This window comes from Mizuhopecten yessoensis, unplaced genomic scaffold, assembly GCF_002113885.1.
Source record: "Mizuhopecten yessoensis strain PY_sf001 unplaced genomic scaffold, ASM211388v2 scaffold9409, whole genome shotgun sequence".
Classification (NCBI taxonomy): domain Eukaryota; kingdom Metazoa; phylum Mollusca; class Bivalvia; order Pectinida; family Pectinidae; genus Mizuhopecten; species Mizuhopecten yessoensis.
In genome coordinates, this window is record NW_018408033.1 from 622,630 (window position 1) to 643,721 (window position 21,092).

At 37.5% G+C, this 21,092-nt stretch overlaps 1 protein-coding gene across 2 annotated transcripts; it reads right to left on the reverse strand.

Annotated features, from left to right (window-relative positions):
• Nucleotides 1-1,220: 1,220 nt before the first annotated feature.
• On the reverse strand, nt 1,221-20,616 carry LOC110458028 (aldehyde dehydrogenase, mitochondrial-like). Of its 2 annotated transcripts, none has more exons than XM_021509571.1 (14): nt 20,418-20,616; nt 16,367-16,471; nt 15,700-15,840; nt 14,448-14,574; nt 13,948-14,009; nt 13,118-13,246; nt 12,154-12,267; nt 10,802-10,904; nt 9,407-9,591; nt 8,738-8,902; nt 7,268-7,425; nt 6,136-6,210; nt 2,313-2,352; nt 1,221-1,695 (listed from the first exon to the last, which is right to left on the reverse strand). In XM_021509571.1, the coding sequence occupies exons 3-14, from the start codon at nt 15,772-15,774 to the stop codon at nt 1,663-1,665; spliced, it is 1,266 nt and encodes a 421-aa protein (XP_021365246.1). In that variant the 5' UTR covers nt 15,775-15,840; nt 16,367-16,471; nt 20,418-20,616; the 3' UTR covers nt 1,221-1,662. The 2 variants fall into 2 exon arrangements, with proteins under 2 accessions (XP_021365246.1, XP_021365245.1); XM_021509570.1 differs by lacking the exon at nt 20,418-20,616 and adding an exon at nt 19,892-20,053.
• Between the last annotated feature and the right edge of the window lie 476 nt (nt 20,617-21,092).

Here is a 21,092-nt window from a genome sequence, read left to right on the forward strand (position 1 = left end):
TGTCATCTGCTTCAGTTATTTTGATTTCAGGAGCACATTTTTCTACAGAGGCTCTGAAAAACTCTGTCACGTGAGGGATATTTGAGGGATATAAAGTAATTTTTCTTCCTGCAGAGTGATCTAAATAATCTTATAAGACAAACTATCATATAATTAAAGGATGATAAATTATATCCTTCTAGTGACTTGTACTTAAGGGGCCTTATAGTCCTGTATCAGACATAAGTTTCTTTTGATATCCAAATGAGAAAAGAGGTTAAAATGCTTCTGTTATACCTCAAGACCATGGTGGCAATCCAAAATTTCTTACTTACCAAATTCAAATAATTTAAATAATAACACTTCGTTCAGGGTAAGTGCAAATGTACTGAAATTCAGCATAAGTCAAACAAGTCTCATCCAGTTAGACCCAAGGTTGGCTAGTGTGGCTCTTGAATCAATATAAAAAATACCATGACCTGTGCGTTAAGAACAATGACAACATTATTCAGATCAGATTTGGTTAACTTTGGCCTGGCATACATAAGTTGAGAAGTTGAAAATGTCTCAACCAATCAAACACAGGCAGTCATCATTGATCCCATATTGTATTGAAATATAGCAACCTATAGCAATTTGTTTATCGGCCTTAAGGAAATAGAGAAAACGGAGAAATGTCTCAATAATTAAATGTTACACACTTTGCTTGTACAAAATTGAGTCTCCTCGGCCCACTGATGCTTCATACAGCAGGAGGAGTTGTCTATTAACTCATTCACCCCTGAAATTTCATAATGAACTATACCAACCTTTGAATTGGAAGAGTTCAAATGTGTCTTCAGGGGTGAATGGGTTAAAAAAACAATATACGCCCTTCGAATGTCATCTAGTGTTATATACTTTTTTACATTGAAATAAGATCTGCATCATTCTAAGAGTGGTTAGCTGACATGCTATAAAAAATGAAGTAGAAAATCTCCGGACAAAAAATCAAATACTGAAATAAACAAAGGACAATAACTTTTGGAAGAATTATCAAATCAAAATTCAGTTAAGGGAGACACAACTTCATATTATGATTATGATGTATACCAAGTTTCAAGGAGATCGGTCAAAAAATGTAGGAGGTGATCGCCGGACAATAATCAAATACTGAAATGAACAAATGGCAATAACTTTTGCAAAAAATAGGCGAATCAAAATTCTTTTAAGGGAGACACAATTTCATACCATGATTATGATGTATACCAAGTTTCAGGACGGACGGACAACCCCATACCATAATACTCCCGTCAAATGTGACGGGCGTATAAAAAGTTGATCGACCTATTATGGACACCGCACTACAGAATAAGCCCACATGGTCCTTTTGGCCAGGTGCAGTGCTATAAACGAACACCAAACTTTCCATTGTACACAACAGCAAGGTAAAAAAATATTGTCTTTCCATAGGCAAGTAAAGTATGGCACTCAATATTGCTTACATGTACCAGACAAACTGTATAAAATAGATAATTCAAGAACTGGATATCATGTAAGATTTCGTCAGCTGGAGTATCTAAATATGTTGTTTTATATGCATCAACCTTGTAAATCACATTTTAAGGTCAAATGTTTGATTGGATAAAATCTCATTGCATAATTGAATAGTTTTTTGGGTGATTGCCGATTCATTCACACAATCTAGGAATTCTTCTCCGGAATCATCATTGTCACCTGCGAACAGAAACAAAAATATATTTGGAATAGAACAGCAATATAGCTCGTACTGATGTATATAACCCCCTATAATGTGCTTTACATGAAGCATGCATATACAAAACCATGTAGTTGGTAATTTTCACAGAGGGTATAATTTCGCCATATTTGCAGTCACCAAAGATGGCTGCAAATATTAAATATACAAAGATAAAACACCATTTCAATATCATATTTACATTATTTTGATAAAACGTTTGTAAAATAAATCCAAACACCCAAATTCAAAAGTTCCTCTTGAGCCCTACGTATATATTTTCCTGGCATTGTAACGTGAAATTTAGTTTACATCCTGACGACTGCGAAATGTTAGCCCCACAAAATGAACAACTAGACAGTAATACCGAGGCCCTATATAACCCCTACATAGTGTTAAACTTCGTTCAAATTCATAACCATTAAGTTTTCATTATACAACATTTTCATGGATTTCCAAAAGTCAATTAATTTCTGTTAATTTTTAACTTTGACAAGATTATCTTCTACAAAATCCATCAACAGGTTATCAATGTCTTTGAAAATACATTCTAGTCGCATAAGTCACTTGTTGACATTAAAGGTCAAATAATACTTACAGTTTTGACTTCTGTGTATTCCTTGAGAGCATATTCTCCACTGTAATCAATTAAAATCAATTAAAGGTTACATAATTGCTTTAATATCTCTATACTGTACTTGCTGCATCAATTTCCCACATTTGATGAAAAAATATTGTGTATTGGCTTAGTCTTCTCTTACTCTATACACCACATAAGTATCCAGGTATCCCTGGTCTAGTCTACCCTTACTCTATACTCTACATAAGTATCCAGGTATCTCTGGTCTAGTCTACCCTTACTCTATATTCTACAGAAGTATCCAGATATCCCTGGTCTAGTCTCCCCTTACTCTATACTCTACAGAAGTATCCAGGTATCCCTGGTCTAGTCTAACCTATAACTCTATACTGTACAGAAGTATCCAGGTATCCCTGGTCTAGTCTACCCTGTAACTCTATACTCTACAGATGTATCCAGGTATCCCTGGTCTAGTCTACCCTTTCTCTATACTGTACAGAAGTATCCAGGTATCCTTGGTCAAGTCTACCCTGTAACTCTATACTCTACAGAAGTATCCAGGTATCCTTGGTCTAGTCTACCCTTACTCTATACTGTACAGAAGTATCCAGGTATCCTTGGTCAAGTCTACCCTTACTCTATACTGTACAGAAGTATCCAGGTATCCCTAGCCTAGTCTACCCTATAACTTTATACTGTACAGAAGTATCCAGGTATCCCTGGTCTAGTCTACACTTACTCTATACTCTACAGAAGTATCCAGGTATACCTGGTCTAGTCTAACCTATAACTCTATACTGTACAGAAGTATCCAGGTATCCCTAGCCTAGTCTACCCTATAACTTTATACTGTACAGAAGTATCCAGGTATCCCTGGTCTAGTCTCCCCTTTCTCTATACTGTACAGAAGTATCCAGGTATCCTTGGTCTAGTCTACCCTTACTCTATACTGTACAGAAGTATCCAGGTATCCTTGGTCTAGTCTACCCTTACTCTATACTGTACAGAAGTATCCAGGTATCCTTGGTCAAGTCTACCCTGTAACTCTATACTCTACAGAAGTATCCAGGTATCCCTGTTCTAGTCTACCCTATACCTCTATACTCTACAGAAGCATTCAGGTACCCCTGGCCTAGTCTACCCTATAACTCTATACTCTACATAAGTAACCAGGTATCCCTGGTCTAGTCTACCCTTACTCTATACTCTACAGAATTATCCACGTATCCCTGGTCTAGTCTACCCTATACCTCTATACTCTAAAGAAGTATTCAGGTACCCCTGGCCTAGTCTACCCTATAACTCTTTACTCTACAGAAGTATCCAGGTATCCCTGGTCAAGTTTACCCTTACTCTATACTCTACAGAAGTATCCAGGTATCCCTGGTCTAGTCTACCCTATACCTCTATACTCTACAGAAGTATTCAGGTACCCCTGGCCTAGTCTACCCTATAACTCTATACTCTACAGAAGTATCCAGGTATCCCTGGTCTAGTCTACCCTTTCTCTATACTGTACAGAAGTATCCAGGTATCCTTGGTCAAGTCTACCCTTACTCTATACTGTACAGAAGTATCCAGGTATCCCTAGCCTAGTCTACCCTATAACTTTATACTGTACAGAAGTATCCAGGTATCCCTGGCCTAGTCTACCCTTACTCTATACTGTACAGAAGTATCCAGGTATCCCTAGCCTAGTCTACCCTATAACTTTATACTGTACAGAAGTATCCAGGTATCCCTGGTCTAGTCTACCCTATAACTTTATACTGTACAGAAGTGTCCAGGTATCCCTGGCCTAGTCTACCCTTACTCTATCCTCTACAGAAGTATCCAGGTATCCCTGGTCTAGTCTACCCTATAACTTTATTCTCTACAGAAGTATCCAGGTATCCCTGGCCTAGTCTACCCTTACTCTATCCGCTACAGAAGTATCCAGGTATCCCTGGTCTAGTCTCCCCTATAACTTTATACTCTACAGAAGTATCCAGGTATCCCTGGCCTAGTCTACCCTTACTCTATACTCTACAGAAGTATCCAGATATCCCTGGCCTAGTCTACCCTGTAACTCTATACTCTACAGAAGAATCCAGGTATCCCTGGTCTAGTCTACCCTATACCTCTATACTCTACATTAGTATCCAGGTATCCTTGGTCAAGTCTACCCTGTAACTCTATACTCTACAGAAGTATCCAGGTATCTCTGGTCTAGTCTACCCTTACTCTATACTCTACAGAAGTATCCAGGTATCCCTGGTCTAGTCTACCCTTACTCTATACTCTACAGAAGTATCCAGGTATCCCTGGCCTAGTCTACCCTTACTCTATACTCTACAGAAGTATCCAGATATCCCTGGTCTAGTCTACCCTTACTCTATACTCTACAGAAGTATCCAGGTATCCCTGGCCTAGTCTACCCTTACTCTATACTCTAACGAAGTATCCACGTATCCCTGGTCTAGTCTTCCCTTACTCTATACTGTACAGAATTATCCAGGTATCCCCTAACAATGTAACTAGCTATCATATTAATACTACAGATACTTGAAAAATTTCCCAAATCAAACTCGTGTCCTCACTGGTCAATTCATATTCACCAATTTATAATTTATAATTTAGTCCTTCACATCTGATTACTTTCTTTATTATGCTGTTCCTTATATACACTGTAATGATAAATTTTCCCTCAATATAGTGAAGACCAAAAAAAGGCAAAACTGAACCAGTGCCAAAAAATTCCTTATATACAGCAAATTGTGTCGTACTTATATAATCCCTCCATTACACAGATTTTATTCTAACTGTAGGACTTCAAAAAAGGCCTCTGCTGTCAGCTCAGTACAGTTTGAACAAATTCTAACAAGAGGATGGACATACAAACTATAACATTCATTTACTTTAAAGCCTTGAATATTCAAAAAACTTTTTCAGAATCAATGTAGTTATTGCTCAGGTTTTTGGATGCCAAGAGCAATAACTCTGTTATTTGTATTGAAATCGACTTCATTATAATATGTGTTCTGTTTTTCTAATTATTTGTTGTAATGCAGATACTAAATGCTTCTTTTAAAACTGTTTAACTAGATCCTCCAGAATGAGATGCATTTGTTTGGTATGAATAATAAATCATAAATCTGTTTTGAATATGAAGAGTAAATGGAAAGTTATTTCATAAGCTTACAAAAATGTCTGTTTCCTTTGTCAAGCGAAGAGTGCAAATGATCATTGTAAGGGATGGAATGGCTAAACATATTAACCATCCCTCTGACTGCCTACAGTAATAGTGCTACTGTATTTACCATCTCTCTGACTGCCTACAGTAATAGTGCTACTGTATTTGGAAGAAACATCTCAATATTATATTGATAGCTGACTTAACTGACTTGGCAAAAAAAGACTCAGTGACTTGTTTTTAGCAATTTATCTTAGAGTCGAGACACCAGTCATTTGCACTCTTTGCTTGACAAAGAAAATCAAGGTTTTGAAAGCTGTGATCGCAAAGTTATTTTTTGTATTACTTTTGGTGTTCAAAACAAACTTGATATTTATTGGTAGAATAGATCCACTTATTTTCAGTTACATGAAGTATTTGGACACATTTGGAGATTGGGTTTTTTATACTGTATTTATACCACTTTTTCTTTTTCTTTTGATTCCTTGGCCTAAAATCTTTCACAATACAAAAAACAATTCTTCAAATTTATCACTTTAATTTATTCAATGTTATAGAAATGTCGCTATTGGTGTCCTTGAATTTTTATTTTTTTTATAAAACAAGTGGTAAATATTCATTAAGAAATCATATCTATATTATGCCTAATATAAATTGAATACTACGTACAGTTCTCTCCCCTGCCCTGACTGCTTGAAGCCACCAAATGGAGTCTGAGGTGTGATCATGTCATAGCAGTTTATCCTGAAATTACAAAAGAAGAGTGAATCTTTGATGGTTTTGAAAATCACTAGTTTGAACATTTCTATTCCAGATATGAACATAATGGAGCAGGGATGGACTATCTAAAGTCACAAAATAAATTAAATTAAATCCCTAATGTAAAATGTTTGCTTTAAGGAAATTGGTATATTGTATAATGTGTGGAAGGGTCTAACACAAGTGTTTTTAGTGTTAACATTTCTATCGTGGACCCCAGTCTAAATAGTCTATAGATTAAACTATAGTTGCCTGTATCCTATTGTGAGCTGTAGTGTGACCCTTTCCCTACCACGACACGAGGAAAGTAGTACCTTTTTGGTACTCTTATTTATAGATACAATGTACTTTGTAATCCTGTTTTCTATCAATGAGAGAATTCAAATACAATGAATTTGATAAGAAAAACCTGATTTGAGGAAAAAAGTCAAAACCAAATTAAAAAATAAACATTTCAATATCAATACACTTGCTGCGGCTATCATTGCTACGAAGCTTTTATTTTTCTAAAATGTTTTTTTAATTGAAAGTAAATAGATTCTAATATAATTTATTGTACTAAGAGCATGCAGTTACTTATATTGAGGAACACGTAAAGTAAGGGAATATGGATTACTTGGAGGGGGAGGTGTGTGGGTAAAGTAACATAAGAGGCACAGTAGTCTAATGGTAGAACGCCGGGCTCGTGACCGAGGGGTTGCGGGTTTGAGTCATGGCACGGCACTGTGCTGTATCTCTGAGCAAGATACTTTACTCCGCTTGTTCCAGTCTACTCAGCTGTAAATGAGTATGTGGTTGGGCATGTGCTAGAATTGTTGAATGCTAGCTGTGAGCACCGGAATGCCAGCACCGGCTGTATGCTCCCCAGGGAGTTAAGAAAGATATTGGCTGGTTTCAAAGGCCCTATAACCACGGATAATAACTTGTGAACCGCTTTGAGACGACCTACAAACTAGGTTGTGATAAAGCGGTATATAAGAACCTCAAATTATTATTATTATTTTTATAACAAATTCTTAATCAAGGAAGATGGGAGACATACCAGACACTGCCAGCATCCACATTCTGGGCAAACATCATGGCCTTGTTAATGTCTTTGGTGATGACCCCAGCAGCCAGACCGTACTTTGTGCTGTTGGCCTTCTCTATTGCTTCATCAAGGTCCTTAAACTTTATGATGGTCTGGACAGGTCCAAAAATCTACAACATGTAACATTAACTTAAACAGAGAAGTGCAAGACTTACATGTAAAACCGTATGTTATTAACCCTAATAAATAACTCATCCTGTATCACATCCTGGATGTGCCAGACAAGTGGCCTCATAAACTTAAATAGTACTAATATTAATACCCGGCCTCCTCTGCCCCTGCCGACGCATTATTATATAAAAAAAATCTCGTCGTCAGAAAACTACGTTAACGCAGCCAAACATTATATTATACAGTGTTCATACACTTTATAAGAATGCTTGTTAATTTTCTTTCACAAACAGATAGCCATACCCAAAATCACATGACATGCTAAAACCGGATTTCCTATACCATTTTCGTATCTCAATATACATTTTATTTGTGGCCTTATTCATCTTTTTACTTGTACACTAACACTATGAAAGAAAAAATTCTCCTTTTTTTCAGCCTAAATAAAGCAGAAAATGTGCCAAAACTGATTGTGATTGTGATTGTGATTCCATCTTACTGTCTATGACATTTTGCAGTACGTTGTGCCTTCATGTTTATTTCATTGTTGGCACCAATCATTTATTTCAAGGAAATCTATTTAATAAAATGCTTTTCTTGTAAAAACAGGTCTGTTTTATTGTACCTCAATCACTTTATGGAGTTGCAGGATAAATACAGAATGTTAATTTTTTTTAAACTGTAGGATGATCATTGGGCTCATGACAGAAAATTACTTGGTAAAAAAACCTTCTAATTGAAGACACTAAACCTGAAACCCTTATCTATATTCAAAATAATCATAGTTTAATTTACATTAAAAAAAACTTTGCATGTGCTCACCACAGGGAAGACTATCATTTAAATTTGGTTAAAAATTACAATTGATTGTTAGCCCAAGACCATTAAAATCCTAGCAATCTGATTAAGGACAGCAAGCTTTCCATTGAAATAGGTAAAAAAAAGATATAGTAATTAAAATTCACTGAATAAATAACCGAAACCATTGGGCGTGATTAAGTGCCATTAAGTATTGATGAAATGTTGAAAGTAATTGATATCATTGGAAAAAAATATTACTGTACTACAATTTTTGATAGGGTTGTTTTAATTATTTTTTCTGATTTTAATGCATATTTAATGGAAATTTGATTAAATGTAAACAGTATTAATGTAAACAGTTACTAACTCAGATATTGCTAAATTTGTATCTATATATTTGTATGTCTTACCTCCTCCCTAGCTATCTTACCTCCTCCCTAGCTATCTTACCTCCTCCCTAGCTATCTTTTCTCCTACCTAGCTATCTTACCTCCTCCCTAGCTATCTTACCTCCTCCCTAGCTATCTTCATTTCATTGGTTACATTGGAGAAGACAGCTGGTTTGATGAAATATCCTTTGTCGCCATGACGCTCACCACCAAACTCCAGCTTGGCACCTTCAGCCTTCCCTGCCTCCACATAAGACAAGATCTTTTTAAACTGCTCCTCGTCTACCTACATGTATTAAAAATTGAGTTATTTAAATGGATGACCTTAATTGGCAAGATATCAATCAAAATTAGCTTAAAAAGTCGTTGAGAACTAATTTGATGTAACAAAGCAAACGACCCTGTCTATACCTAAATATAAAGTATATAAATTATGATATGAAACTCAAATTTTAATATGTATATTTCAAGAGGACTAGAAGCAAGACCCAATACCATCCCCGTGGGAATATTTTGTTGGGTGCCAAATTTGTAACAGGAGAAAGAGAAATGCATGGTAGGCAGGGATTCAAATTAAACCCAGCAATCGACCCAGTCTAGTTCCACTACATCAGTACATTGTACCATCGTCGCTAACACAGCCTTGGGAGAACATAGAGTTCAACCCATATCCCAAATACTAAATGTGAGTACAAAAACTGTTTATATTGAAAACCCATCCTTACGAGGACAATATGAGTACAGGTAATATTTAATAAAATCTGACACCATAGATTACGCCACAGCTTACCTGTGGTCCTTGTTGTGTGGCATCCTCGAATGGATCACCCACCATCCTAAACTCTGCCATCTGTTTAGATTTCTGCACGAACTCGTCATAGATACTCTCCTCTACAAATGTGCGGGACCCTGCACAGCAGTTCTGTCCATGGTTGTTCATGATACCAGCGTGCGCCCAGTAAACTGCTGCATCAACTGTTTCAAAAACATGGCGTAGTGTATTATGAAAAGTTCTTTTTACACAACCAATAAAAAATTCTATGTGACATTTCGATGACTAGTACGATATGTACACTGTCACCTTCATCAGACAAATGACCAGTGAAGCGTATGCACACAAAGGTGTAGAATGTATACAAGTTGTCTATAAAATCGATGTTGATTTGGCTATGCTGTAAGCGTATGTACAACAGTTATTATACATGTACCGAAATGACTCGATTCAGCTACGCCTTTTTGTCTGATGATGGTGACAGTGTACTAGTCATAGAAACGTCACATAGAAAATTATATTGGTTGTGTAAAAAGAACTTTTCATAATCCATACTTACCAACCTGAAGAAAGTTTTTAGAAATGGTGGAGTGTATATTTACTGCTCTTGTTTTAGAGAAATGTATATCTGTGTCCACAAGATGATTTATTTTTTACTGAATATAAGAGATTAATCTTTGTGAAACCAATGGAACAAGACAGATCTCCCAAATACCAGGGTAGTACAGGTACAATGTACAGTATGCAGGTTATGCACCAATAGATCTCTACCTTCAATTCCCACATTAAAAGGAGTGTACATGCTCATGTATTTGCAATTGTATTACAGTTCAAGCAAACGATACCTCTCTATAAAACTGTCAGTTTATTACTTAAAACTTCACAATAAGTTTAATTTTTCAAAATGTCTGAAAATGTCATTTTTTCTGTTTTGCATTCTGTGCTTTAAGGCACTTATTCCTTTTGAACTATATTAAGCATTTCTCAGTGGTATGTGCAGTTTATAGAAATAAAAAAATGAACATACATTGTACTTTGATATGGGAGGCCAGTTATAGACATTTTATGTATAGTATACATGTAGTACACTACATGTGGCACGAAACAAATTTAATATAATTGTACTTTTCTTGTGGTGGAAGGCCAGCTAGTTTATCACAGATTTTTTTAAGTTGGAGAAGTGGGACATTAGATCAGTACCAGCACATAGGTCGTTACCAACCTCCTGTTTCTTATAATCACTTAAAGATGGACGAATGTATTAAATATCAGCCTTAAAAATGGAAGACCTGATGGGGTTTTAACGCAACAGTAAATGTTATGGTTGAGAGTGTAGATGCATGTTAATGTCTGAACTGAACATTTGGATGTCCAACTTTTAAGGGAGCTGACAAAAATCCCTTTCTGACATACTATCTGAGTCTGCGAAGATGACGAGTGGACTTTTGCCTCCGAGCTCCAGACTGACCCGCTTCAGATTACTGCATCCTGCCGCTTGCATCACCAGCTTTCCGACCTGTAACACAAACAGATCAGCATATACCTGTAGATATTTTGACAATACTGACAACTCTAAATATGTACACACCACTACACACTGTAATGTTGTTTCATTTGTTATGACACCAATTTATGGTGGAAATTTAACAAGATAAGTTTTCAAGTCTAAAACCTCCAAAATCTAGACAGAATACTTTAATGTGTAGATGGTCTCCCATCCAGCTACTGACCACGCCTAACGTTGCTAAACAAGTGAACACGTCACAGGGTTATACCGCACGACAAGAAAAAGCTAGCCTGCCAGTAAGACAGTATTTCCACCCCCCCCCCCCCCCCCCCCCTCTTTCTTTTGACTGCTTTACACTATTCCCCCTTCCGACAGGTCTGGTTGTGAGATTTGACCTGCAGAATCCTTTTGGTTCGCCTTGTGTCCCAATGCACCGTCCCTAACCCTTTCACCACTGTAGACCATAATGGACTCATCCAGATCAATGCATAGTAGAGTCTATTAAAGTTGCATAGGGGTGAAAGGGCTTAACATCAGGAACTGCTGTAACATGGTTCCACAGGGTCACTACGCTGCTACCAAATGTAACCTGCGAGCGGTCACTTATCAAGCCACTGAATACGCTTGATGTTGCTAAACAAGTGATCTCATCACAGGGTTATGACTCCATCACTGGAAAAACTAGCTTGCCATTAAGGCAGTATTTCCCCCTCCTATTTCCCGACTGTAACAATACTCAACCAGCTGGGTACTTGGTATACATGACCATTGCTTTCAGTGTAGATATGCAGACTTGAATTTCGTGTACATATAAAGCAATGGTACATGTATATTATGCACTATGTAGGTAAAGAGTATTATACAAGTATGGACTTTTGTGCTGGTGAATGTGATGTGATATGAACATGAAAAGCGATTCGCTGAGGTTCTAACTGCGCATATCGCTACGACAGGTTCCGGGGAATTTCCATATTCCAATATTCACCGGATAACCAGTCTACATGAGTTTTTGAGGACTGGTCACGTGCATAGGATCCGACCAATGTGATTGCAAGAAATGTTCAAGCATATAATAAAAATTAATTAATATTCAAACATATTTGCTTGATACTTATTCTGCTGCCCTGTTTTCCCCTTGAGATCTATTGGTAAGACACAGCTACAATGAAGATTCTACTAAATTGTTATTTATATTGTTACAATATCTTTATTACATGTGACAGTACTTACTCTTTGATATGTAAAGGTATAAACTCACCTCTGTAGAGCCAGTGAACGCGACCTTGTCCACATGCATGTGTTCCGCTATGGCAGCCCCTGCTGTCGGTCCGTAACCAGGGACAACGTTTACCACTCCTGCAGGGAACCCTGCCTGCAAGGTTAGTATAGACAATCAAAAAACCATCAAAATATAAAATTAATACAGTGTTTTAATCTTGATGTTTTTGATTTTTACATTAAATTACTTCTAGGGCAAAATGTTGATGAACAAGCAAATTCGTGAAATTTTTATCCCCCGCTTGCAAGACATATTGTAGGTTAACATTATTGAGGTTAGGTTTAAACATGTGAGTATGGTGCTGTTGAGACATAATGTATAGCTTGACACTTGAAGAAAAAAAAAAAAAACTTTACCTCATTGATTATTTGTAAATATGCACAAATCAGATCGGTTGGCAAACTTAGCATGAAGCGGATGTGCATACAGAGTTTGGTTGTAACATCTGAACAATATCTACAGCAATTATCACACGTAGTTATTGCACGTAAACGAAGCATGGCAGATAATGAAGTTTTTCATTATTCAAGGGGCTATAACTCCGCCAAATAGGGTCCGCTGAAAGTGGTCATCGAACCTGTCAGTTTCACTTCAACATTTAATTTCAACAGTGGTGAAACCTCAGACCACACTCTGGGTGATTTCAAGAAATTCTCCAGGAATTACAAGAATTGGACAAATATGATAATAACATAGATGGCTTTTAATGAAAATTCATATATTTTGTTTTATAGGGGGAAGGGGAAGGGGGGTCTCAATCCTAGAAAACCTGCCACTGTGCACAATAGTTCATAGAAAGGTTTTTTATACCAATTCACAAATGCCAATAGGTAGTCTATAGCCAGTCGTTTCCATTTGTTCTTTCCCTTCTTACATATTTTTGAATTGTTGTGGTGACATTTAGTGTGAAATAGCCTATATGTAAGCAAAACAACATTTGTACCTCCTTGAGAAGAGAGGCACAGTAGAGGGCGGTGAGTGGTGTCTGTTCGGCAGGTTTTAGGACCACAGTGTTACCGCAGGCCAAGGCTGGGCCCAGCTTCCATGCCATCATCATAATTGGATAGTTCCACTGCAAACATGTACCCAAATATAACTGCATAGGAGTTTCACGAATAAAAAGAAATGGAGCCAAAGAAACCATAATTGAAGTAAAAGATATTTTGCCTCTATTAGAATATTTTCTAGAAGTGAGTTAAAAAGTGATTAGCATACTTTTAAAAGTCACGTTCGACTGTATTTCTTTATTAACAATCAATGCTTAGAAATTATGTATAGTGATCATTAATCTCTTAATAATTTCATGAGAACAGAACTGCTCTCTTTCTTCATTAAAACAAATTCAAATGCAGCTAATTTGACAACAATCGATCATGAGACGGAGTGAAATATCAACACAACTTTACGACCACTGACACATGTAACCCTACGCAAAGTAGCTTAGAGTTCACAATTACCAGATAAAAATACAGGTTTCACAATGACTGATGATTATAGTAACCATGTTTAATTTTGAGTTGTAAGGGACACCAACCAGTTAATTACTGCCTGTCTTTTTTTGACAGTCTAAGCAAGTAATAATAAATATTTAAATAAATTTAACAAACATCTACAAAGAGCTGAGGTACTTTTTACATGTTTACTTTTTTAACATTCACAGCAGCTTAGAAAACCATGTTACTCTCAGAAATACGGGATTTTCTTCAGATTTTGATTGGGAAAAATGTGCTGTGAATCCTGACATCACTAGCGCAGATTGTAATATATTCCTACCGGTATAATCTGTCCACAAACACCGATCGGTTCATGTCTCGTGAAGGTGAACAAGTCTCCATCTGAAATTTAGACAAAAGTGTATTTCATTATAGACGAATTAATGATCTTTTATAATCGTTTTTTCAATTCATGCAGCATAAAAATATTTTCAACACAAAAATATATACATGTACAAATAAATTTATTGAAACACTTTTCCTAACAATTTTTTTATGAAGGCATTTTTTATCAAAGTCTTGCATGCATAAAATAATGTGAAACCATTTATCATGCAATTAAGTACCTTGTAATATTTATCAGGATGCATCACGATTTGACGAAGTAATCAGGTCGCTATCATTATGTAATACAGGTTCACTGGTTTACTAGTTCCATTATTTAAATAAAGAGCAAAAGAGGTATTCTCCCTATCCGAGTCAGTGGGAAGCAGCTAGGTGTTTTTTTTCGTATTTTATCAGGGTGACACTAGGGTTGACATGCCATAAATATGCAGTTACCTGAGGGGATGGTCTTGCCACTGTTTTTGTCTGCCCAGCCAGCATAATATCTCATTACATCTGAGCTGGCATGGATGTCATCCAGAGAGTCGGCATAGGGCTTACCATTGTCAACAGTCTCTAGGCTCTGTAATAATACCACGACATGATGAAAAGGCACTAGTGCCTACCCTGTACACATGAACAGATGTGTCATAAATCCCCGCCCCACAGGCCATAGTTTGGGTCGAGGATCTGTGTGCCACACCTGTTTGTATCCACAACACTATAATTTTGATTTAACATTTATCCCTTTCCCCCCTATGTAACTTTAGTAGACTCTACCACGTGTTGATATGGAGGAGTCCATTATGGTCTACAGTGGTGAAAGGGTTATACACTAGGTCCTTTGATATGTATCTAAGCAAATATCTGACGCTGCCAAAATGAATGATTAAGTGGGAGAGGGAAAATATAGTGATTCCAAGTGTTGCAATGGGTGTAACATATCAATATTGGTCTCTTCAATGTCATGACAGTAGGAAACCTCTGACCATGCCCACACAACTCCAACAACACAGGTGGAGTATACAATGGCCTGGGGTGGGTGTTGTGGTATCTGTGCTGTAGCATTCAAGTGAGATGGCACTATAAATGATATTGTTGGAAGTACGGTCCCACTACAAACATAACACATTACATCTCCAGCATACACACTGGCATACACACATAGGGAGATATTAGCCAGATGGCATAGGACTAGTAGCTAGCACCTGATAAGGCAGCTGGTGCAAATTCCTCAATATTGATTGTTTGAATTGTATATCAATGTACTGTAAAGCGCTTTAGAATGGCTTATTCTAGCTAGATTGGGCGATATATCAAACATTGTATATTATTATTCCGAGAACCCCACATAGATTATAGTTGTCTCTGGTTGTGATACACGTACAATACCCGGTGAATACAGCAGGTTTACATACCACACCCAATTGTGTAAGGCAGATATATACCATTCAATAGTTTTGTATTATTTCCTCAATGAAAAATACCAACATCGGCTATTTGGCTACATAAAAGTCTGGCTATTATCATTACTTTATATGTGCATGCATTACCCTATCAAGCCCATTTGTTTTATATTTTGTTTTTTTATTCCAATCATCCAAATTTATTCTTATCATAAGATAGATCTGCAGGATCTAACCTTAGTTTGAATGCTTTTTGGAGAAAATTTCTTTTAAATGTAGAATAAATGTCATTGAAATCTTACCGCGATGTAGTCCTCATCTCTGTCCAGGAGGTCGGCAAATTTAGACAGGAGTTTTCCCCTCTTTGATGCATCCATCCTCCTCCAGGGGGAGCCACGTTTGACTGCGGCCCTTGCCGCTTCCACAGCCTTATCAACATCAGCCTGGTTTAGTGTGCAATGAGAAAACGACATTTACCAGTAATTTAGTTATCTTATTCCCCTTCAAACTGGCCTCTCTTGACCCCTAACACATTTTTTTTTAAATTTGAATCTTACATACATGAATGAACTCCCTGTATTTATCTATATTAGCTAGATGTGCATCTACTTGTGAAAAGGAATCAATGATTATAAAAATTCTAATGAGGAAAAAATACTGAACATAGTATATATATGCATGCAAAAAGCAATTGCTTTGAAGAATTTATTAACTTTTCTCTTCTTACTGTGTTTGAAAATGTGTGTTTTCATACTATTGATTGTTTTCTATTAGGATTCCAGTTACTTTCAATTCAAACCTAACTATAGTCTTGTTTTGGAAAACAAATTGACTGCAAAATACATGTTCGTCATTTTGATTATTACAGTACATAGATATGCACAGCAGAACTCCGCCCCAAAGTGTTATTTTTGTTGTTTTCCTGTAGGTTATCTGCCTCTGGCCACAAAGTGTTATTTTGTTGTTTACCTTATCTGCCTCTTGGACATCACAGATCTTGTCCCCAGTACATGGGTTGATGGTAGGGAACACCTTCCCACTCACGGAGTCACAAAACTCATTGTTGACAAATATCTGTAACACAGAATAGGACGCTGATACATGATGTATATACATGTATGTAAATAAAAATAGGGAAACATTATTTCTCGAAAAAACACTATATGTTTCCCTGAATCACTGAAAATCATGCAAGGAGTAAATTAACATTTTATGTTAGGCCAAACAAAAATGTTTGGTGTTTCCCGTAACCCTACCTACCTTCAACTTTTTAAGGCAATTTTTAAAGAGGCACTGTTTAAGTCAAGATCACTCCGCAATAAAAACTACGTAAAATTATTTGTTAAAATATCATTTGTTGCTTATACCTACCTATACCCCTACCCTTAATTTTTCCAACATGTTACAGGAAACACATATATTGTTTATCTGGCCTTACCCATACAAATGTATGAACCCAACTTTCGTTTGATTTCTTTGGTCTGACTTTTATGATGTTATGTACCTCCAATGGTGACATCATGATTCCAAACAAATATATCCCTAATGAGAAACAGAAATTGTGCATTTCTATACAGGTTTTCCCGATATATTGTTAATGTTTTCGGACAAAAAGTCCCCAAACTTGTGATGACTGGGTAATTATCATGTTTATCTAAATGTGTTCTCTCATTATAATTATTAGTCACTCAGTGAACTAGGTGTACAATCTGAAATTTAACAAGTTATATTTTATAACCACCCACCATTTGTTTGAGATACTTTATGTTCATGAGCAGTGAATAATTTGTCAATGAATTTGACCGTGATAAAGAAGTCTCTATCATAGACAGGAAACTACGGTAAAGAGGTGGTCAATATAGACAGCGATAAAGTTAACAAGATGGTCGCTATAGACAGGTGGTATTGACAGCAAGGTGGTTACTACAGTCAGGTGGTATTGATAGCAAGGTGGTTACTACAGACAGCTGTGGCAGGTTTTAACTGTACATTTGACCATTAGAGAGGGATTCAATTTAATTGATAGAGTGGCATGCTAGAAAGCTAACTATAGTGGTTAGACTGCAGGGCATTATACAAACTAGGATAAGTAATGGGTCAAACACAGCCACACAGACCCCCCCCCCCAATAAATTATGTTCATCTTTTCCCGTAGAATAAACATTTCTCACAAATTTTTATAATTGAATTTTTAAAAAGAAAACATGGATATTCTATTTATAAAATATTTACAAGTTTAATGTACCTGTTTCAGTGTATTTTATTTTTGGCTTCCTCTAGATTGGGTGTTAACGATAAGAAGGAAATCTAAAAATAACATATTTACCATTTGACATGCTTGTTGATCCCCGAATATCATTTCAAATATTTTCACATAAGGGTAGCAATGTTGAAGATGCATGGTTACTATAGACAGGTACCAAGAGTGAAGATTCATGAGAGCATGTATATAGAAAGGGGACAATGGCAAAGAGGTGGACATAACAGACAGGTGACAATTACTGAGGTGGAAACTATGGACTGGTGGTTATCACAGAGGTGGTCACTATAGACTGCAGGTGGCCATCACAGAGGTGACCACTATAGACAGGTGGTCATCACAGATGTGACCATTATAGACAGGTGGTCATCACAGAGGTGACCATTATAGACAGGTGGTCATCACAGATGTGACCATTATAGACAGGTGGTCATCACAGAGGTGACCATTATAGACAGGTGGCCATCACAGATGTGACCACTATAGACAGGTGGTCATCACAGATGTGACCATTATAGACAGGTGGTCATCACAGAGGTGACCATTATAGACAAGTGGTCATCAAAGAGGTGACCATTATAGACAGGTGGTCATCACAGATGTGACCACTGTAGCAGATGTGACCATTATAGACAGGCGGTCATCACAGAGGTGACCATTATAGACAGGTGGTCATCACAGATGTGACCATTATAGACAGGTGGTCACCCTAGAGGTGGCCACTATAAACAGGTGGTCATCACAGAGGTGACCACTATAGACAGGTGGTCATCACAGATGTGACCACTGTAGACAGGTGGTCATCACATATGTCACCACTGTAGACAGGTGGTAATCACAGAGGTGACCATTATAGACAGGTGGCCATTACAGATGCGGCCAATAAAGACCTATTGGTGGACTTCACAGAGGTGACCATTATAGACAGGTGGCCATCACAGACACGGCCAATAAAGACCTATTGGTGGCCTTCACAGAGGTGACCATTATAGACAGGTGGCCATCACAGAGGCAGTCACTATAGACAGGTGGCCATCACAGAGGCAGCCACTATATACAGGTGGCCATCCTAGAGACAGCCACTATAGACAGGTGGCCATCACAGACACGGTCAATAAAGACTGATTGGTGGCCTTCACAGAGGTGACCATTATAGACAGGTGGCCATCACAGAGGTGACCATTATAGACAGGTGGCCATCACAGAGGTGACCACTATAGACAGGTGGCCATCACAGAGGCAGCCACTATAGACAGGTGGTCATCATAGAGGTGACCACTATAGACAGGTGGCCATCACAAATGTGACCACTATAGACAGGTAGCCATCACAGAGGTGGTGCTATAGACAGGTGACCATCACAAAGGTGACCACTATAGACAGATGGCCATCACAGAGACAGCCACTATAGACAGGTGGCCATCATAGAGGTGACCACTATAGACAAGTGGCCATCACAGAGGCAGTTACAATAGACAGGTGGCCATCACAGAGGTGACCATTATAGACAGGTTGTCATCACAGATGTGACCATTATAGACAAGTGGTCATCAAAGAGGTGACCACTATAGACAAGTGGCCATCACAGATGTGACCACTGTAGACAGGTGGTGGCCATCACAGAGGTGACCACTATAAACAGGTGGTCATCACAGAGGTTACCACTATAGACAGGTGGTCATCACAGAGGTGACCACTATAGACAGGTGATCATCGCAGAGGTGACCACTATAGACAGGTGCCCATCACAGAGGTGGTTAATCTGTTATGGCTAAGAAAGTAGTAACAAATGCCACCATGCAGGTATATGAAACATGCTAGCCACAACACAGGTAACATTGGTGAACACAGATAACAGCTGTCCGGAGGTGGTCCCAATCGATCAAGTGGTAGTCTTGCTAAAGTCCGGTAATCGATTCAGGTAGACATGTGTAGCGGAACTGGACAGGGTTTCATTACATAATGACAGAGTATATGTAAGTTACGATAAAAATAACAGTAACAGACTGATGTTATTCAATGTATGTACTTATTAAGCTAGCTCAGCTGTTACGAGCAATATGACATTACCACTACGGCCGATGCACAAGCACTGAAGCAGGTCGGCCATACAATTTGCAGTTAGTAGATTTAGGTCAACATCAGTTACATGTATATATGCACAATAGCCACTATTCACAAATACTCTGTAGAATCAACATGTACACAATCCTACAACGCAAAATTAACCCTACCTGTGTGAATTTGATTTCTGGATTCCGTTTGGTGTCAGTCATCTTTGACCTATATCTAGATGTACATGTACGATACGACTGTGGGTTGAAGGCCACTGTCTGGTGACTCCGACTCAAACAGTCCTTTACTTGAGATTGAATTCCTTGTACATATCAAACTTTCTCCATGCTATTTATAATTAAAATGCCGTTATTTGTAAGGCTATACACTGAACAAGTGTTAATTCATGGATAAATTATTCCGTCGTTCTTCCGGAGCGTTGTTTTCGAAATTATCAAAGTAAGTTAAGTCCGCAACGACTAAATAATGGTAAGAATGACGCACTACAGTGTGCTTTCGCTTCAGCAAATAGGGATTCAGCCCAACCCTTAAGTACAAAAGCTACCAATGATAGTATGTTTTTAAGTACCGATATGAATCCTATAGCCTGTCACTTTCATAACCACTATGCTATTGCGTTTAGATTATTCTTTGCGAGTTCATTTGTTGACGCTGCGGTTATCTCCCTTTACCCATATAACTTACCTGTGTGAATTTTATCTCGGGGTCACGAATGGGTTTCGGCGGGGCTATCGTTAAGTCGGGGTTGACAAGACACTATTCGGCTACAGCTAAGTGTGTCCAAACTGAAAAAAATGTCTCCGTTGTATACCCCTTGTCGTATGCCAAGTCCTTTTATACCAAACACGATCTACCAAAGGTGTAATGTTTAAAAATAGATGTCATAGCTGTATTTAAATTATGAAAGGCCTATCATACCTATACCATGCGACAATAGTGTTCCGAATATTCTGGTAGCCATATTTGGAAAATCCAGCCAAACTGCAGAATTAATATAGAAAATGACGAATATATGAAATCCGTCTTTTAAAAATAAATTTTGCTGATGCAGATTACTACCGCAGTCATAACATATATACAAGCCTACAAATACATACTAGTAATGTGTACTTGTGACAAAATTATTGAAAAGTTGAAATGTAATAAACGAAAATTACAAATAAGGAATATGATTATCGAAGCAATAATACCAACACATAACTTGATTTTGACTGTTGCAAAATGCCTCATAAGTCATTTTACTGCAGTATACATACGACTAACAATAAGGAATTCTTTATTTACGCCAATACAGTATTTTTATACATTACGGCTTAAGAGCAATCACAAAAGTGTCACGAACATGGTCAGAATACCAAC